Source organism: Panthera onca, chromosome D1 (assembly GCF_046562875.1).
Source record: "Panthera onca isolate mPanOnc1 chromosome D1, mPanOnc1 haplotype 2, whole genome shotgun sequence".
In the NCBI taxonomy this organism is placed as follows: domain Eukaryota; kingdom Metazoa; phylum Chordata; class Mammalia; order Carnivora; family Felidae; genus Panthera; species Panthera onca.
Window position 1 is genome coordinate 41,980,764 of NC_138348.1, and position 17,979 is coordinate 41,998,742.

At 35.3% G+C, this 17,979-nt stretch overlaps 1 protein-coding gene across 3 annotated transcripts in view; it reads left to right on the top strand.

The window, feature by feature from the left end:
• The window catches only part of PIK3C2A (phosphatidylinositol-4-phosphate 3-kinase catalytic subunit type 2 alpha), a 193,341-nt gene extending 176,993 nt beyond the window's left edge, over nt 1-16,348 (top strand). For all 3 annotated transcript variants that reach the window (XM_060606135.3, XM_078433279.2, XM_060606134.2), the window contains 11 exons: nt 697-833; nt 2,938-3,107; nt 4,519-4,675; nt 5,322-5,431; nt 7,748-7,955; nt 9,189-9,313; nt 10,492-10,609; nt 10,700-10,772; nt 11,113-11,222; nt 11,310-11,435; nt 13,464-16,348. In XM_060606135.3, coding sequence (XP_060462118.2) covers nt 697-833; nt 2,938-3,107; nt 4,519-4,675; nt 5,322-5,431; nt 7,748-7,955; nt 9,189-9,313; nt 10,492-10,609; nt 10,700-10,772; nt 11,113-11,222; nt 11,310-11,435; nt 13,464-13,646 — 1,517 coding nt within the window. In that variant the 3' untranslated portion in view covers nt 13,647-16,348. The remainder of the gene's footprint in view (nt 1-696; nt 834-2,937; nt 3,108-4,518; nt 4,676-5,321; nt 5,432-7,747; nt 7,956-9,188; nt 9,314-10,491; nt 10,610-10,699; nt 10,773-11,112; nt 11,223-11,309; nt 11,436-13,463) is intronic.
• The last annotated feature ends 1,631 nt before the right edge of the window (nt 16,349-17,979 follow it).

The window sequence follows — 17,979 nt, forward strand, 5'->3', positions numbered from 1 at the left end:
CCCCTATTCTTTTTTTTTTAATTATTTATTTATGTTTTAATTTACATCCAAGTTAGTTATCATGTAGTGCAGTAATGATTTCAAAGTAGATTCCTTAATGCCCCTTACCCGTTTAGCCTATCCCTGTTCCCTCAACCCCTCCAGCAACCCTCTGTTTGTTCTCTGTATTTAAGAGACTTGATTTTTTTTAATGATAATTCCTAACTGGTATCTCATGTCTAAGATTGAAAGCTATAATTTTTTTTTTTAATGTTTGTTTATTGGGGCACCTGGGTGACTCAGGTGTCTGACTTCAGCCACCTGATCTCATCAGGTCATGATCTCATGGTTCTTGAGTTCAAGCCCCACATTGGGCTGTCTGGTGTCAGCATGGAGCCTGCTTTGGATCCTCTGCCCCTCCCCCACTCATGCTCTTAAAAAATAAACATTAAAAAAAGTACAATAAATGTTTATTTTATTTTTGAGCGTGCGTGCATGAGAGGGAGTAAGAGGGAGAGAGAATCCCAAGCAGGCTCTGTCAGCACAGAGCCCTACTTGGGCCTTGATCTCCACAACCGCAGATCATGACCTGATGAGCCGAAATCAGGAGTCAGTCGTTCAACCGACTGAGCCACCCAGGCATTCTAAAGCTGTAAATTTTTTAAAGGCTTACTCTTGGGAGACATTTTCACATAGATTAATGTTTTGTTGTTAAAGGTATGGTGGAGCTAGTTCCTGCTTCAGATACCCTCAGGAAAATCCAAGTGGAATATGGTGTGACTGGATCCTTTAAAGACAAACCACTTGCAGAGTGGCTGAGGAAATACAATCCTTCTGAAGAGGAATATGAAAAGGTGATTAGCATGTCTCCTTATTCCAGATAACTTTGTCAAAAATGTATTACATAGGTCGTAAGTGCTTTCATTTTCCAGCTCTGGTGATTAGACATTTAGTTTAAGTTGTAAAAACAGCCGTCTTTCAATTAAAAAAATATATGTATAAAAACAGTATATTTAATGGCAGGAGTCTGAGTGAAACCAATGCTAAATTACCCTCCAAACATTCCAAACATGTTTTAGAGGCCAGCAAAACAGAGGTATTTTTATAATGCAGAATGTTATATTTCACAAAGATCTTGGAAAAGTTATGGAAATGAGGAAGAGTGGCTGTATTGTGTGGTAGTTGAGAGCAAGATTATGGGCTAGACTCTCTGAGCTTGACTTAGGTCCCAGGTTCCTCACTAGCTATTGAGCCTTGGGCAAATTATTAACCTCTTTTGTGCCTCAGTGACCTGTGGTATAAAACAGGATATATTATGGTATTATAGTACTTATTATGGCTGTAAAAAATAATAGTACTCTAAGGTTATTATGAGAATTAAGTGAGTTTATATGGAAAGCCCTACATTGAGTAAATTCTGTAGTTGATAGTTATTAGAGGTGTCATTTTTTTCTTTTGGCACACTTTTGAATGCTATAATAGGAAAGGAAAATCTCTTAAGAGTTAAAAACTTTCAATGATCCTAAATTGGCCTAAGAAAGACTCAAGAATACTTTTTTTTTTCCTTTCTAAAAACACTTTCAATGGCAATATAAGGAGATCTATTTTAATATCATTTGCCAACCTACTTTATGTCATTAATGTATCATATTTAAAGATATGTACAAATGCTGTCTGTTGAGAAATTTTAATTTTGTAGAGGAATTTTGTCCTTTGTTGGTCTTTTAAACTGTTTAAGATCAACCCCTTTTCTTTGTTGTGGTATTGAGGAAGCAGTGCAGCAAAAGCCAATACTTGTTTATAGTAATGTTGGCTCTTTTGTGGTTCCAGGGAAAGTGGTTTGACACAAAATAATTGTCAAGTAAAATACATTGTGTACTTTTTATGCATTTAACTTTTAATATCCTTTACTAAGAATATAACATAGTGGAGTCACATCGCTTGGGTTTGAATCTTGGATCTGCCACTTAACAATTAGGTGGTTCTGGGAAAATAATTACTCTGTTTCAGTTTCCCTCATATGTAAAATAGCAATCATAATGGTACCTTTGTCATATACTGTGTTTGTATGTAGAAAGAGAATAGTAATAGTGCCTAGTTTGTGATAAGTGCTATTTAAACATTTGGTCTTATCATCATCAGTAATAACTTCTGGGGAATAATCACATGGACATATAGAGCCATATGACTGCTCCATTCAGAAATGTACTATTTTGAGGGGCATCGGACTTTTGATCTCAGCTCAGGTCTTGATTTCAGGGTTGTGAGTTCAAGCTCCACACTAGGCGTGAAGCCTACTTAAAAAACAAACAAAAATAAAATGTAGTGTCTTGAGAATATACTAAATGCATATGCTTTGGACAAGAATACTTATTATATACATCTTGCTGTATCGTTCTATATGATGTTGTGTTAATAACTTAATCCCCAGGACAAGCAAGACTAAAGTGAAAGATTTCCATCTTTGAGGAACTTGCAGATGTTACATAAGGAGTCAACAAAACACATTAGTTATATTATTGTATGTTTAAAGATAGCAGGTGACTTTCTTTATACATGCCTTCCCTATAAGCCAAAAAAGGGAAAATACTCTTTTATAATCCTTTATCACAGTGTTACCACTTGTGCTAAGCAGCAGAGCCTGTGAGGAGCAGAGGTCCACAACGATGATTCTTACAAGATGTTCAAAGGCAGCACATACCCTCAGTAGGGACTGACAGGATCTCTGCCTTTTAAAAGACAAAAGTCAGAGAGATAGGGGCAATAACCATCTTTAGAAGGTGTTTTTGTTTTCAAAATAGGAAAAGGCTGGCTATTGTTACCATAACCTAGTTTATAAGCTATTAAGAAAATGGATTATGATAGTGTTTTCAAAGGGTGATGAATTACTTTAATCTTTATAACCTGCCTCCTTTAAAAATTTTTTTTTCCTAAAATAATTTTATATCTTTATTACAGGCTTCTGAAAATTTTATCTATTCTTGCGCTGGATGCTGTGTAGCTACCTATGTTTTAGGCATCTGTGATCGACACAATGACAACATAATGCTTCGAAGCACAGGACATATGTTTCACATTGACTTTGGAAAGTTTTTGGGCCATGCACAGATGTTTGGTAGCTTCAAAAGGTACTAATATTGTTATTGTTGCTAAAGAAGAGAGGCACTGAAATACCCCAGGGGGCGCCTAGCTGGCTCAGTTAGTTGTGCATGCAACTCTTAATCCCAGGGTCATGAGTTCAAGCCCCATGTTGGGTGTAGAGCCTACTTATAAAACAAAAAACAAAAAAACACAGTACTTCAGGTAATTCTGAAGATTTCCACATTGTGAATCGCTTTTCAAAAGATATTAATAAAATTATCTGTACCCATCCATTATTTGTATATATATATGCAAGAGTTTCTGTAGTAATTTTTACTTGAAGGAAAAAGAAATTGACCTTTCTTACCATGTGATTGTTAAGTTTTTGATGGTTTTAACATCAACTGTTTTACAATCTAAGCATTCCTCCTCCACTTTTTTCTTCCCAAGAAAGCTGAAGCTGTTGGTTTGCTTTCTTCAGATTTATTCAAGAGATCGTTGATTTTGAGTGAATTCATTTCAAGTAATGCTAAAGATATTTTCATTTTGGGGGCACGTGGGTGGCTCAGTTGGTTAAGCATCCGACTTCGGCTCAGGTCACAATCTCGGGGTCTGTGAGTTTGAGCCCCGCGTCAGGCTCTGTGCTGATAACTCAGAGCCTGGAGCCTGCTTTGGATTCTGTGCACTCCTGCCCCCGTCCCTCTCCCCCCCCCCCCATCTCTTCCCCTCCCCTACTTGTGCTCTGTCTCCCTCTGTCTCTCAAAAATAAATAAATGTTAAGTAAGAGATACTTTTGTTTTGACAGTATTAGAATTTTATGTAAGATATCTTTGTGTATTTTGATGAACCTATATTTTGACACATTTAGCCATAACATTGATTTTAATTAGTGGACACAACTTATTTTAAAAGAGAGGCACTTTTTATTTCACAAATTAATGTCCCAAACATTAACTGCCTCTTTTCTTGCTGTTCTTTGCCTTGTAGCTCCCACTGAGCATGACTGGGGATGAAAAAGACCCTAAGAGATGACTTTACCATTGTAGTACACGAGGATGAGTGTGTGTGTGTGGTAACCTTTGCTGAAATGAATTAAGGTGTATTTTATCTAGTTAGTGGTACCTGTAAAAAGCTCCCATTTGTATAACGGCAATGAGTGCAAAATTTTTGTCTGTATATTTGTAGCTACTATTTGATCACTATTTGAGTGTGTGGATTTATAAATATCATCTTGGAAAAAATTCATATATTCTAAGTAATAAGATTGATTATATGAAGGCTTTCCTGCAAATACAAATTTATAAGTTTTAATGCAGATTCAACACTGCCCAGTACTAAGTTTCCCAGTTGGAAATTGCTATGGCTCAGATAGCTTCGTTCAATAACCATGTGATAACAATAGCACTATTTGAATATCTTCTATAAATAATACTTTGTGTGTATTTTCTTTTTAAATAGGGATCGGGCTCCTTTTGTGCTGACTTCTGATATGGCATATGTCATCAATGGGGGTGAAAAGCCCACCATTCGTTTCCAGTTGTTTGTGGACCTCTGCTGCCAGGCCTACAACTTAATAAGAAAGCAAACAAACCTCTTTCTTAATCTCCTTTCTCTGGTAACTCTGTTCTTTTATAAGCCTTTAATTAATTTACATTACTGCTCTGTGTTTCAGTATCTAAAGAAGGATATTTTGGAATGAAATTTACTGTAGTTTCAAATGTCAGATATACTATCACCAAAATATTCAAAAATTGCTGCTCTGTAAAATATTCCAGACACCGTTTATATAAAATACAAAAAAATAAGTCATGAGAGTGGGCTACCCTGGGAGTGAGGAGTAAAAAGTACCTGAAAAGGACCCTGAGAGGGTCATCTGGAATGCTGGAACATATTTTGTGTCTTAATCTGGATGTGTTCAGATTTTTATACTTCTCTGGATATTTATTAAGTTAAAAGTAAACCTCCACTATGATTATTGTGACTGAACTTGATATAAAAACAGAGGGCTAGACAAAAGGTCTATATTTTACAGCTTTTATTCCATAACCTGGCTTTGTGACATCCAACAATTGACTTCCTTGGCCTTGGTGTTTTTCATTTGTAACCGAATCACTTAGGTCCCTAAAATACTAATACAAACTCCTCAAAACTGTGATTGTTTTGTTTGCTTCAGTTCTAATTATTTGGCCAGCTTTTAAGGGATGGGTAAGGAACAGAGTTTTAAAAAATTGAACTCAAAAACTCTTTTTTCCTTTCTACAGATGATTCCTTCAGGGTTACCTGAACTTACAAGTATCCAAGACTTGAAATATGTTAGAGATGCACTTCAACCCCAAACTACAGATGCAGAAGCTACAATTTTCTTCACTAGGTAAGGCATATTTAAATATTTTAGAGAAGGGACATAGCTTTGATTTGTTTTCCTTAAACAAATGCTATATATCAAAATTCTGATTTTTCAGGAAGGAATTGTGAATCACAGTATTAGCAAATAGTAGCCTTATCAAAAGTATATTTTATGTCAGAAGTTTGTTTACTGAATAAATGTAAAGGATTTGCAATAACCATTTTAAAAATAAATTTCTCTCAAAATAGCTTGTTTTATTTAGTATATGACTTCAATTATAAACATCCTGTGTATGAACTATTTCTGCAAGACGTATTTTCTATAATGCCAAATACAAGGTTTTTTGGGTTTTTTCCTAAAATAATATCTGTGTTAATCTGTTTTTCAGGATTCTGCCATGACAATTTTTGTGGATACTATAAATGCTTAAAACAGTGAACTCTGGGACACTGCTATAGTAAATTGTTAATGTATGACATGGTACTTAAAACACGTATACCAATTATTGGCATTTGAACTTGGTATTTTTGCTTTAAAAGCATATCTTCCTGGCAAATTGGTCACCTCATTATTGTGGTATAGTGATACCACCTCATTATTATGCCATAGCAGGGAGGGACACATGAGCTCATGTTCTTTTCTCCTTTTTCTCTTGCCTTCTTCCTCTCAGTGGAGAAGAGATAGAAAACTGGACTGGACTTCCCTAGTCTCAAGAGTCTGGCCTGAATTGAATTGAAGGAAGCTGACTTTTGTATAGCCTTCCAAACTAATCCTGATAATTTAGGTATTGATGGGTTTTGCTTTGTTTTTTTAAAGAGATTTGTTGCCTCTCCTGGCAAAACTATAAAGCAGGCATGTATCAGTCTGCTTGAGCTGCCATAACAAAATACCATAGACGACATGGCTTAAAAAACAGACGTTTATTTTCTCTTAGTTCTGGAAGCTGGAAAGTCTAAAATCAAGGTGCCAGCTGATTCACTTCCTGGTGAAGGCTCTAGGTTATAGACCATTGCCTTCTTGAGGTTTTCTCACATGAAAGAAGGAGATATAGAACAAGAAAGCATAAGCTTTCTTGTGTGTTCTTATAGGAATTTTTATCCTTATCCTTATGACCTCTTCTAATCTTACTAACTCCATAAAGGCCATATGGGGTTGGGGTTCAATGTATGAATTTTGGAGGATACAAATATTCAGTCCATAGCCAGGCAAGAACCTTTGTGTGAGGTTCTTGACTTTTCTTTTTGAATCTCTTTCCTCTTTCTGGATTCCTTTATCCTGTTTCTGAGACTTCTTGTTTCTTTTTGCATGCCTAAAATGTTTTACTCAAACCTGCCTTCCAGATTTATTCCCACCAAACTCCATATCCTGTCAAAACTTCTTTTTCCAACTAAGGGAAATTATGATTATCTGTAGAAGGAATCTGATTCCAAATGCTACTACTATTTGATAGAAGAGATTTTATTAAATTTGAATTATTTTCCGATGCTCCATTCTACACCTGTTTAGTTGCTACCTTCCCTGTTTATTAAAAGGGAATTAAAGGGGTGCCTGGGTGGCTCAATTGTAAACTGTCCAACTGTGACTCTTGGTTTCAGCTCAGGTCATGATCTCAGTTTATGAGTTCGAGGCCCGCTTTGGATTCTCTGTCTCCCCCTCTCTGCCCCTCCCCCACTTGCACACATGCTTTCTCTCTCTCTCTCTCTCTCTCAAAATAAATAAAAGGGGGGATTAAATAATTATTTTTTTGGCATTATACCAATTATCTTCTATAATTGGGGGTATCGGACCCCACAGAGCTCAAGAAATGAAAGCATTGTTTCTTGGAGACAATGGGATGGGATGGAATGGAGACTTTCTTGTGCTAAAATGTTTTGTTGGGATGGAATATCTTTTAATGGGTTTTTGGCCTGAAGAACAAAGGAAACCCTTTACAAAGTGAGGATTTGCTTAATATTTTAAAAGGAATGAAAATGGGGTGCCTGACTGGCTCAGTTAGTAGAGCATGTGACTCTTGATGATCAGGGTCATGACTTCAGGCTCCATGTATATATATACATACACACACACGGAGACACAGAGGTAGGTAGGTAGGTAGGTAGGTAGGTGGGTAGATAAAAATTTAAGGGGCGCCCAGCTGGCTCATTCAGTAGAGTGTGTGACTCTTGATCTCGGGGTTGTGAGTTCACGCCTCACATTGGGTGTAGAGATTAAAAATGAAATCTTAAAACATTTTTTTAAATAAGGAATGAAAATATTTTTCATCTTTTATTATGTTAAAAAAAACTGAACATGTTTTCTCATGAACATTTACTATTAATGTATTTTCTGATTGTTTTGTAGGCTTATTGAATCAAGTTTGGGAAGCATTGCCACAAAGTTTAACTTCTTCATTCACAATCTTGCTCAGTTGCGTTTTTCTGGTCTTCCTTCCAATGATGAGCCCATCCTTTCATTTTCACCCAAAACATACTCATTTAGACAAGATGGTCGAATCAAGGAAGTCTCTGTTTTCACTTACCATAAGAAATACAACCCGGATAAACATTATGTAAGTTTGGTTTTGGTATTTGTAGAGACTCATGCATGCATTACTGTTGTCCTTTCCTGGTTCCTTCACTGACTCTGCTAAAGTTCCTAACACTTGCTCTTCTCATACTTCTTTCTTTTTGGATGGTCCAAAATAAATACATAGAGGAATCCCTTATTGTTTTTTGGTATTTATTTCTTGGTAAATTTGCTCCCAAACCATGGGAGAAGAATGTTACTCTTCCTTTCAGAGACCAGACTAAAAGGATGGTGCTATTTTGCTTTTTCTCCTTCCTTGAATTTGTTCTTAATTTTAAGGTAAAGCTTGCTCATGGTAACAAATGCATCCTATTTATAAGCATATGAAGTTTTTAGTTCTCATTCCACTAAGGATGAAGTATTATAAAACACACACCCACACATAAAGTTCATCTTTGAACAAAAACATCATCTTTAGTATGCTTCCCCTTGTCCCCCAAAAGGATAGCATGATCATCTGTTTTATTATTTTTCACCCTTGTGCTAATACTTTTGCTGGGAAATACTTTGCAGCACAGTCTTTAAATTGTTGATAAAGTGATATTTTATAAAGCAATTTTATTATTTTAATTTGCACCTATTAGTAAATTTTTGTAAGTTTATTTAGTGTTTTATCCTAACACCACTTTACTGAGTAGTCCATTCTTTCCCTCAATGATTTATGACATTAATATATCATAATGTAGAATATTATAATGGTAGTATATTTTAAGTGTAATGGATATACATATATTCATTCCTGAATTTATTTCTGGTCTTCTGTAAATATATGACTTATTTCTATAACAGGAGTGTATTCTGTAAAGTACTGTGACTTTACCATAGTTTAAATATCCAGTAAGACAAGTTTTCCCTGATCCTCCTGCCACCATAAATTTTGCTTTTCTCATTTACTCTTTTAAATGAACCTATTAATATGTTCATTGGAAATGCACTAAATTTATAAATTTCAGGAAGTACATTTATTATATTTAATCCTGAAAATAAGTGACTTTCACTTTCCGGTTGTTTATATATCTTACAGTGGTTAATATCACTATTAGATATAGTTGATGTGCTATATATAAATACGATGACTTTTATGTTTGCTGTTTCCTATCAGTGACATATTGATTACTAATTTAAAAGCATTTGGACTACATAGAATGGTCAAGCTATAAATTTTCTGTCAGGGAAGTATTTTGTTTAATGCATTTGGGTTGTGATTTCTTTTCAGATTTATGTAGTCCGAATTTTGAGGGAAGGACAGCTTGAGCCATCATTTGTGTTCCGGACCTTTGATGAGTTTCAGGAGCTTCACAATAAGCTCAGTATTATTTTTCCACTTTGGAAGTTACCAGGGTATGTTCCCATTGTTGTTTATTAATCTTTTTTCACAGAAACAATTTCTTACCAAGTGTAGGTCAAAAGCTTTGTGTAAACACGTGGTAAGATACAGTGGACCATGTGTGACTTATTTTCCTTTGTATGGCAAGGGTCTGATCCATCCATAGACAAGGAACTGTATGTTTTCGGTGAATGAATAAACAGTGAATAAATGATCAAGATCCTAAACTTAAAATATGGGATTTTCTAGCTTTCTAGAAAAGCTAGAAAAAACTTTCAGTTGAAGCTTTTATTTATTTTATTTATTTATTATTATTATTTTTTTTACAAATCCTATTGGGCTAGGTAAATCGTTGCTTCAACTACCTTTACAATGAGGTCAGGGAACTTAGTTGAACCTCTTAGTTTATTGTCTGTACCACAGTGAGAAACACCAGATAATAATTTAGAATCTTGGTTTTAGAAAAGTCAGAATTTTAAATCACTGCAGAAATAATTTTGGCCATACTCAGTTCCTTGAGGGGAAAAAAAAAAAAAAACAGCTGAGGTATTGAGACTGTTAGTCAAAATCTTATATAACTTAGTTTTGTATCAGTTACCCTTTCAAAACCCTCAGTTTTGATGTGGCTGATGACCAATAGATTTCCTGCATCAAGTTGCTCATATTCTTCTCAGACTAGCTTTCAGAAGTAAAGAGTCAACAAAGTGGGTATCAGAATTTATTTCCATGTGCAGTCTCATTTTCCACTGTCAGCAAAACAGGCAGAGTTAAGATTATCTTGATTTAGACCCTATGTCACTTGTGGACACAGTATTGACCTATTATGGGACTACTATTCAACAATAACTTTGGCTGATTGAGTGAGTAGTGATTATTTTGGAAGATATGCATAAAATATTGTGAATAGGCTAATGTTGAGAAGAAAGAGTAGAAAATAAGTAATAAATAGCAAAATAGCAAAACAATGTGTCTTTTGTACCAAGGTTTATAAAAGGGTAACAGGTACATGAACTACTTCATCTCCAGTACTTTGAAAAGAAATTACAAAACTTACTTTCTAGAAGATTAAGACTCCACTTTGTATTTAAGTATATATTTTTAAAAATATTTCTAATTAAATATTATACTTAATTCTATAAATACTTCCAGGTGAAATAATTTAAATCCCACTTGTTTTTGTTTTCTTTTGTAGTTTTCCTAATAGGATGGTTCTGGGAAGAACACACATAAAAGATGTAGCAGCCAAAAGGAAAATTGAGTTAAATAGTTATTTACAGAGTTTGATGAGTGCTTCAACGGATGTGGCCGAGGTGACTGTCCTGATTGAAAAAATAACCACATACTCTTCTTTGTGCTACATAATATTTAAACTAATGATTTGTTTTCCTCTTGTGTCTTAGTGTGATCTTGTTTGTACTTTTTTCCACCCTTTACTTCGTGATGAAAAAGCTGAAGGAATAGCTAGGACTGCAGGTGAGATTATTTTTTCTCTTTCTTGATAATTCACAGCTTCCCTATGACATGCAAACCTGTAATTTCTCAGTGGATGTGACAGAGTGACAGTGGGGTTATTGGCAGTGGTCTGGTGAGAATGAAACGGGGGTATTCTTTCCAAGGCCATCAATTTCTGGAGACACATCATTTTCCCGATAGAGTGCGGTTACTAAAAAACTATAAATCAGTGGCCTACTAGGTTATTTACCTTTTTCTTTGCCCACATGCAATTGTCGTGGAATTATAGCAGATTTCTTTTGTTGTTGTTTGAACCAGTGCAAGCAAGATAAAATAAAGATGAATGTATTTATATTTTCAGATGCAGGTCCTTTCAGTCCTACTCCAGGCCAAATTGGAGGAGCAGTGAAATTATCTGTCTCTTACCGAAATGGTACTCTTTTCATCATGGTGATGCACATCAAAGATCTTGTGAGTGTTTACAAATAATGATGATTGTAGAGAAAACCTATACCTTGGTAAGAAGTATTACTGTTAAGGGAATGCTTTTCTTTATAGGTTACTGAAGATGGAGCTGACCCAAATCCATATGTCAAAACATACCTACTTCCAGATACCCACAAAACATCCAAACGGAAAACCAAAATTTCACGAAAAACTAGGAATCCAACATTCAATGAGATGGTAGGTTAAAATCATTTCTAAAAATGTCCTAGATTTGTTCTTTTGAGATTTTAAAGTTTAAACACTTAAAAGTTTTTAGGTATCAGTTGCAGAACTATTTATTGTTCTAGTAAAACTACTCAATAGCAATCTAGTGGTACTTAACAAAATGTTGCAGAATTGAACCTGCCATCATTGACCCTTAGGTTTTAAAAGATCTTAGGAGTTATTATTCAACCACCCTTCTATGTTTGTAGCCCCTCTGCAACATTTCCAAAAAGTGGATGTTCAGTCTGTGCTGAAATGCTTCCAGGCCATCCACTTTGATTTGGGCAGTTCCAACTCTTAGATTATTATTATTATTATTTTTAATGTTTTTATTTATTTTTCAACGTTTTTTTTTTTTTTTTTTTTTTAATTTATTTTTGGGACAGAGAGAGACAGAGCATGAACGGGGGAGGGGCAGTGAGAGAGGGAGACACAGAATCGGAAACAGGCTCCAGGCTCCGAGCCATCAGCCCAGGGCCCGACGCGGGGCTCGAACTCACGGACCGCGAGATCGTGACCTGGCTGAAGTCGGACGCTCAACCGACTGCGCCACCCAGGCGCCCCTGTTTTTATTTATTTTTAAGACAGAGAGAGACAGAGCATGAGCAGGGGAGGGGCAGAGAGAGGTGAAGACACAGAATATGAAGCAGGCTCCAGGCTCTGAGCTGTCAGCACAGAACCCAACGCGGGGCTCGAACTCACGGACTGTGAGATCATGACCTGAGCTGAAGTCGGATGCCCAACCGACTGAGCCACCCAGGCACCCCTTAGATTATTTTTTATACTGGGCTGAAATCTTCACTCCCTGCAATTTGCACTTAGTGGGTTTCAGTTGTACCTCTTGAAACCACACAGAACTACTTTCTCTCCTTCTGCGTGACAGCTCTTCTGATAACTGAAGTTCAAATGCCCTTCCTGTTTATCCTTTTAAAACATCTTCAGTACTTTTACCTTTATTTGATAGGATGTAATTTAAAAATCCTCCTCTTCCTAATTGGTTTTAGTTTGCCAGCAACCCTCTTCATATAAAGAGTGCTCTAAACTAAAAGCAATAAGCAAAGCATCAACTGAACAGTGTGGAACAGAACTGTGACTTTGCTGAGTGACTCAGAACTTAGAAACTTACTTAGCTATTAAAGCCTGCTAACCCTTAGTTAACTACATTTTCAGGATAAACACCACATTATTTGTGTGCATTAACAAAAATGTCTGGATAGAGATTTGGAAGAAAATAAATCTGGATTTTCATCGAGGTTATAAGTTTGTTAAAATGTAGCCCTTTAAAAGCATATACAATATTTGATGAAGACCAGGTGATGTTATTCTCAAAAAGTAGTATTGGTTTTTTCTAGTTGGTAGTGTTGTACTTTCCAGAAATAAAATGTGGCCAGTTTTTAGTTATTATTAGGCAGTGAGAAGGACTAGATTAAAGTGATATTTCTTAGAAGTTATGATGAGGCTTTGTTGGGGGGAAAAATCTGTTTGATGTGATGTTTCAAAGAGCTTTTCAGCATTCCAGATTTGCTATAAACTGCATGTGTACTTGGTGAATTTGCAGTGAAGTATGGATAATCAGAAATTATCATTTCATGGCATATAAAATCCAACAGAAAAGACAACAAGAAGAAATTCTAACCCTTATTTTTTTTTGTAAAATAATTATGTTATCCCATCTTGCTTCCTTCCATTCTCCGGCTCAGATATCAGGCATCTGCACTGTAACTGATTTTCCCTTCACCATACCTCCATCTCAGAAAATCCATGTTGTTAGTTTTTAGCCAATAATAATTTTCTACTTTGTGCATTTCTATGTCAGACATTCAGAGGAATGATAATGATAATCCAAGACTCCTGAATACAAAATGTGCATCTAAAGTATGAGACACATTCCACCAGATGTGTCATAGTCAATGCCAGCAATTGTAGTCTCTTTACTAATCTCACTTCTGCTTTTACTTAAAATAATCTGTAACTTACTGTTTCTTTTTGCCTTTGCTATAGCTTGTGTACAGTGGATATAGCAAGGAAACCCTAAGACAGAGAGAACTTCAACTCAGTGTTCTCAGTGCAGAATCTCTGCGGGAGAATTTTTTCTTGGGTGGAATAACCCTGCCTTTAAAAGATTTCAACTTGAGCAAAGAGACCGTTAAGTGGTATCAGCTGACTGCGGCAACCTATTTGTAAGCTAATGAATTTCTGAGTTTTGGAAGCAAGAACAGTTATAAACACGTAAACACATACACACTTATGAACTTTATATAGTATTTTTATACTTGGACAGAAATTATAAAGTAAATGTACTTAACTGCATTTCGATACATCTGTTGGACCAACAGTCACATAATTAACTTTAAGAACTTGTTGAAGCCATTGCTGTTTTAAAGTCATTATATAGAATGCTATAAACTCTAAACTTAATATATAAGTCCTGACAAAGACTTTGAGTTGGTGAAGGATCTAATCCTTTCTTGAGCAATTCAGAGTAATAGCTTTAGTTTGGTCTGATAGTGCTATGTCAGTTCAGCCATCTATTTTGCATTGTTTCTTACACAGACACAGACAGCATGTTTGTTTTCCTGTTTTGCACCTTTTATAGCCTTTACCATTGTGTGTGTTCGTAAACACCAAAGGAAAGGAAAGGTGCAGGATGTTACCAGAAAATGCAGCTGCTATTCACAGGGCCGAAAAGCAAAGCACAAGTAGATAGTTATGTTCAGAACTACTACGTAGTTTATAGAAGTAGGGGAAAATAATACTGCTTTTTATCACCCATGTCTTTAAAGCCTTTTTCAGAATAAGTGCCAATCACTGAAGTTGTAATAATGGTGCCTTAACTTCATATGCTTCCCTGGCACTTCATTCTGATTTTTTCCTGACTTGATAAATAATTAGTAAGTCGTTTTCACTCACTTTCAACTTACTAAAGATAAGAATTATGTACATTTACTAATGTTTTTCCCACAGAAAGATAATTTTTTCTACTTCTCATGTGACTTAAATATCTGATTTATGTTTTTGTTGCTCTATAACTGAATGAGATTCACCAATGTAACTGTATAATAAATTCCATCATTCCATTATAATCCTACATTTATTCCCAGGAGTGTGAATTGAACTTTGGTAATCCATCTCCATATATCTATACTCCTCTTCTTCATTAAGCAAGTGAAAATTGTTCACTCATGTTCCCATTCCTGTTTGGTAGAAGAACCCCATGAATAGGGCAGACTCCTCACAAGAGGCCCAGGACAAGAATTCTAGGGTCCAGACTGAATTTTAATGTATATTTTTTATAGCAAAATTTGTCTTGTAAGCTGTCTTATTTTTGTAAACATTATACATTCACATGAATTACTTAATATAATGGGATTCAGAATCATAAGGGACATGATTGAAATTATTCTACAGTAACCATTAAGGATAAGATTCATTTTTATTCACCTGCACACATAATTTTGTGTTTAGTTTGAATAAATATGTTTATATATTCTCATGGCTAGCATGGACTTTCTGACAGTTGTTGAATGGTAATAGAGATTGTAGTAATCTAGTTGCTGTGAGGTAACTGACAAAACATGTAATGAAGAATACCAGCAGAGAAAGGACAGTCTCCACTTCAGTTGCCCGTAACATAATTTTTATGAACTGTGCAAATGTTTAATGTAAATGGTGAAACCTACAGAGCAGAAATAGAATGGCTGAGGATGTATCTATCAATGGGACAGATTAAAAAAAAAAAAAAAAACACTTGAAATTTTTGGTGCCTAACACTAATGGTCCATTTGTAGGAAACCCTGTTAGTATAATATATGAATGTCTTTTTTTTTTTTAATGTTAAAATGTGTTGTCTATTTAATAACTTAATTAAAATGCAGATCAAAGCGCACCGTTTTTTTTTTTTTGTTTTTTTTTTTGCTTTTTCCACATCCAGTTAACATTTCTTTGTAGTGTACAAGTACTTTTGCAGATATAAAGAAGTGCTAGATATTTTCCCTTTAGCTTTGAGACCTAATTTCATTCCATGAGTTATCACTTAGCCACTGTAAAAAAAAAGAAAGGAAAAGAAAAAAAGTACTGTGTTGGTAGAAGGCCATTGTTAATTGGACTCCATGTATACTGCCTATTTGCAATTTGTTACAGCAGTGTCTTTCAGCACAAATAATAGAGCTAAAAAATGTGATGTCATTTTTCCATTACAACAAATGTGGATTTACCTAAAAATGTATATTATGATTGATACTGTTCAGTTAACCAGAGTTCAGAACAAATGGTAATGTTTTTTCTTAATTTAACTCATTTTGTGCCTTCTTTGCTCATTAAAAAAAAAAAATGCACACATATTTTACATATATTTTAATGTAAGTTATTTCTTTGTAAAAATGCTAATCTTCAGCCCTTACAAAAAAGGACAGAGATGCCTCTTTGCACTATTATCAGTAGATTTTTAAATCAGTTGTTTTTTAAAAAAACATTTTATAAAGCTTGCATTGAAGTAAATCTGAGGCAAAAGTTTAAGCAGACTCACCAAGACACTAATTTTTATGTATAATCACAATGTTTTATATCTATCTTTACTAAGTAAAAATAATTATGCTACATGTAAGTCCTGCACCAGAAAAATTATTTCCTTTTGCAGTGTTTTGGGATTTGGAAATAATGGTTTACTCCAAGAACCTATTATTTTCTCTACTGAGGAACCCAATGTAGAACTTGCACTGACATTTTTATTACTGCCTTTATAAAAACCTATAGGTAGCTAACTGTTAAGGCATGTATGATATTTGATAAAGTATTCTTTTTGCAAATTGAAGTTGTATAAAAGTTTCAATATCTTGCCTTAAGTTGGTTGACTGTTCTTGGATTCAAGTATTGTGGCACTTAGAAAATACTCAATTTTGATACTTAGACTTCATATCAAAAAGGACTAAAGCCCCCACTCACCATAATCCATGGATTTACTTACATGCTGTTCGATTAGCAGTGCAAATATGAATGAATATGGCAAGTAATCTCATCTATAAGAACCAAATACTTTAATTATATTAGGGTAGTGAGTAAAGATGTATAATATTTTTATTAATACCTTGAATATATTCAGTGGATTGAATGTGACTTCATAACCTGTACTATGATTGTATTAAAATATTTCTGGAATAAAGGAACTCTGCTGTCATTTCTTTACTCATCAACATATTAACATTTTTGGTTCCAAACTTTATATGAACTCGGGGAGCCTGCCTGGCTCAGTTGGTAGAGCATGCAACTCTTGATCTTGGGGTTGTGAGTTCAAGCTCCATGTTGGGCATAGAGTTTACTTAAAAAATAAATAAACTTTGATATGAGCTCACTGGTGTGTACTTTGTTTCTCACCCAGGAGTTTATTAAGTTCAAATATCCTGAATTTCAAAACTGATCCGTCAGTTCCCCTAAAAATCTGACTTCTAAATATGGTTCTTTGAAGATCTGGACTGCCACTTTGCCCCATCATTATTTCATATAATTGGAATGACAAAATATGCAATATTTACAGACTTCTCTGAGTATGGTCCATGGCCTTTGGTGGTTTACTAGACTAGTATAGTAACAGCATGTTATATACCTATCTACAAAACAGAGAAATGTAGATTTCTCTAATATTTTACCTCCATCTTGAAATAATCCAGTGTGAGGTTATGGTTCTCTGACCCTACAGAGAACATGTAAAGGGGCCCAGAGACCACAAAAAGCTAATAACTTACACAAAGCCAATTTCCTGGGGTGATAAACCCAGTTTCAGTCAGGGGGGGAAAAAACCCTTAATTTCATCCTTTTTTTTTATAATTTTTTTTTAATGTTTATTCATTTTTGAAAGATAGAGACAGAGCACGAGCAGGGGTGGGGCAGAGAGAGAGGGGGACACAGAATCTGAAGCAAGCCCCAGGCTCTGAGCTGTCAGCACAGAGCCCGACACGGGGCTCGAACTCACGAACCATGAGGTCATGACCCGAGCGGAAGCCAGACGCTCAACAGACTGAGCCACCCAGGCGCCCCTCACCCTTACTTTTTTGAAAAATTTTATCACACAAAACTTAGACATACAAAATTAGATAACAGGGTAATGAACTCCATGAATGAATCCATCATACACCTTCAGTTACCTACCTTAGGCTAATCTTGTTTTATCTGTATTAACTAGGATGGGGCTTTTTTTCTTTCTTTCTTTTTTTTTTTTTTAGGATTTTTAAATCTTTCTTCAATTCTGAATAATTTATTGTGACTTCCTTTCCAAATTTACTACTTCTCTCCAACTGTTTTAAGTCCTCCATTGAGTTTTGGGTTTTTGTTTTTGTTTTTTAAGTTTTTTTAATGTTTATTTTAGAGAGAGAGAGAGAGAGACAGAGTATGAGTGGGGGAGGGGCAGAGAGAGGGAGACACAGAATCCCAAGCAGGCTCCAGGCTCAGCTGTCAGCACAGAGCCCATCACGGAGCTCAAACTCATGAACCATGAGATCATGACCTGAGCTGAAGTCAGATGTTC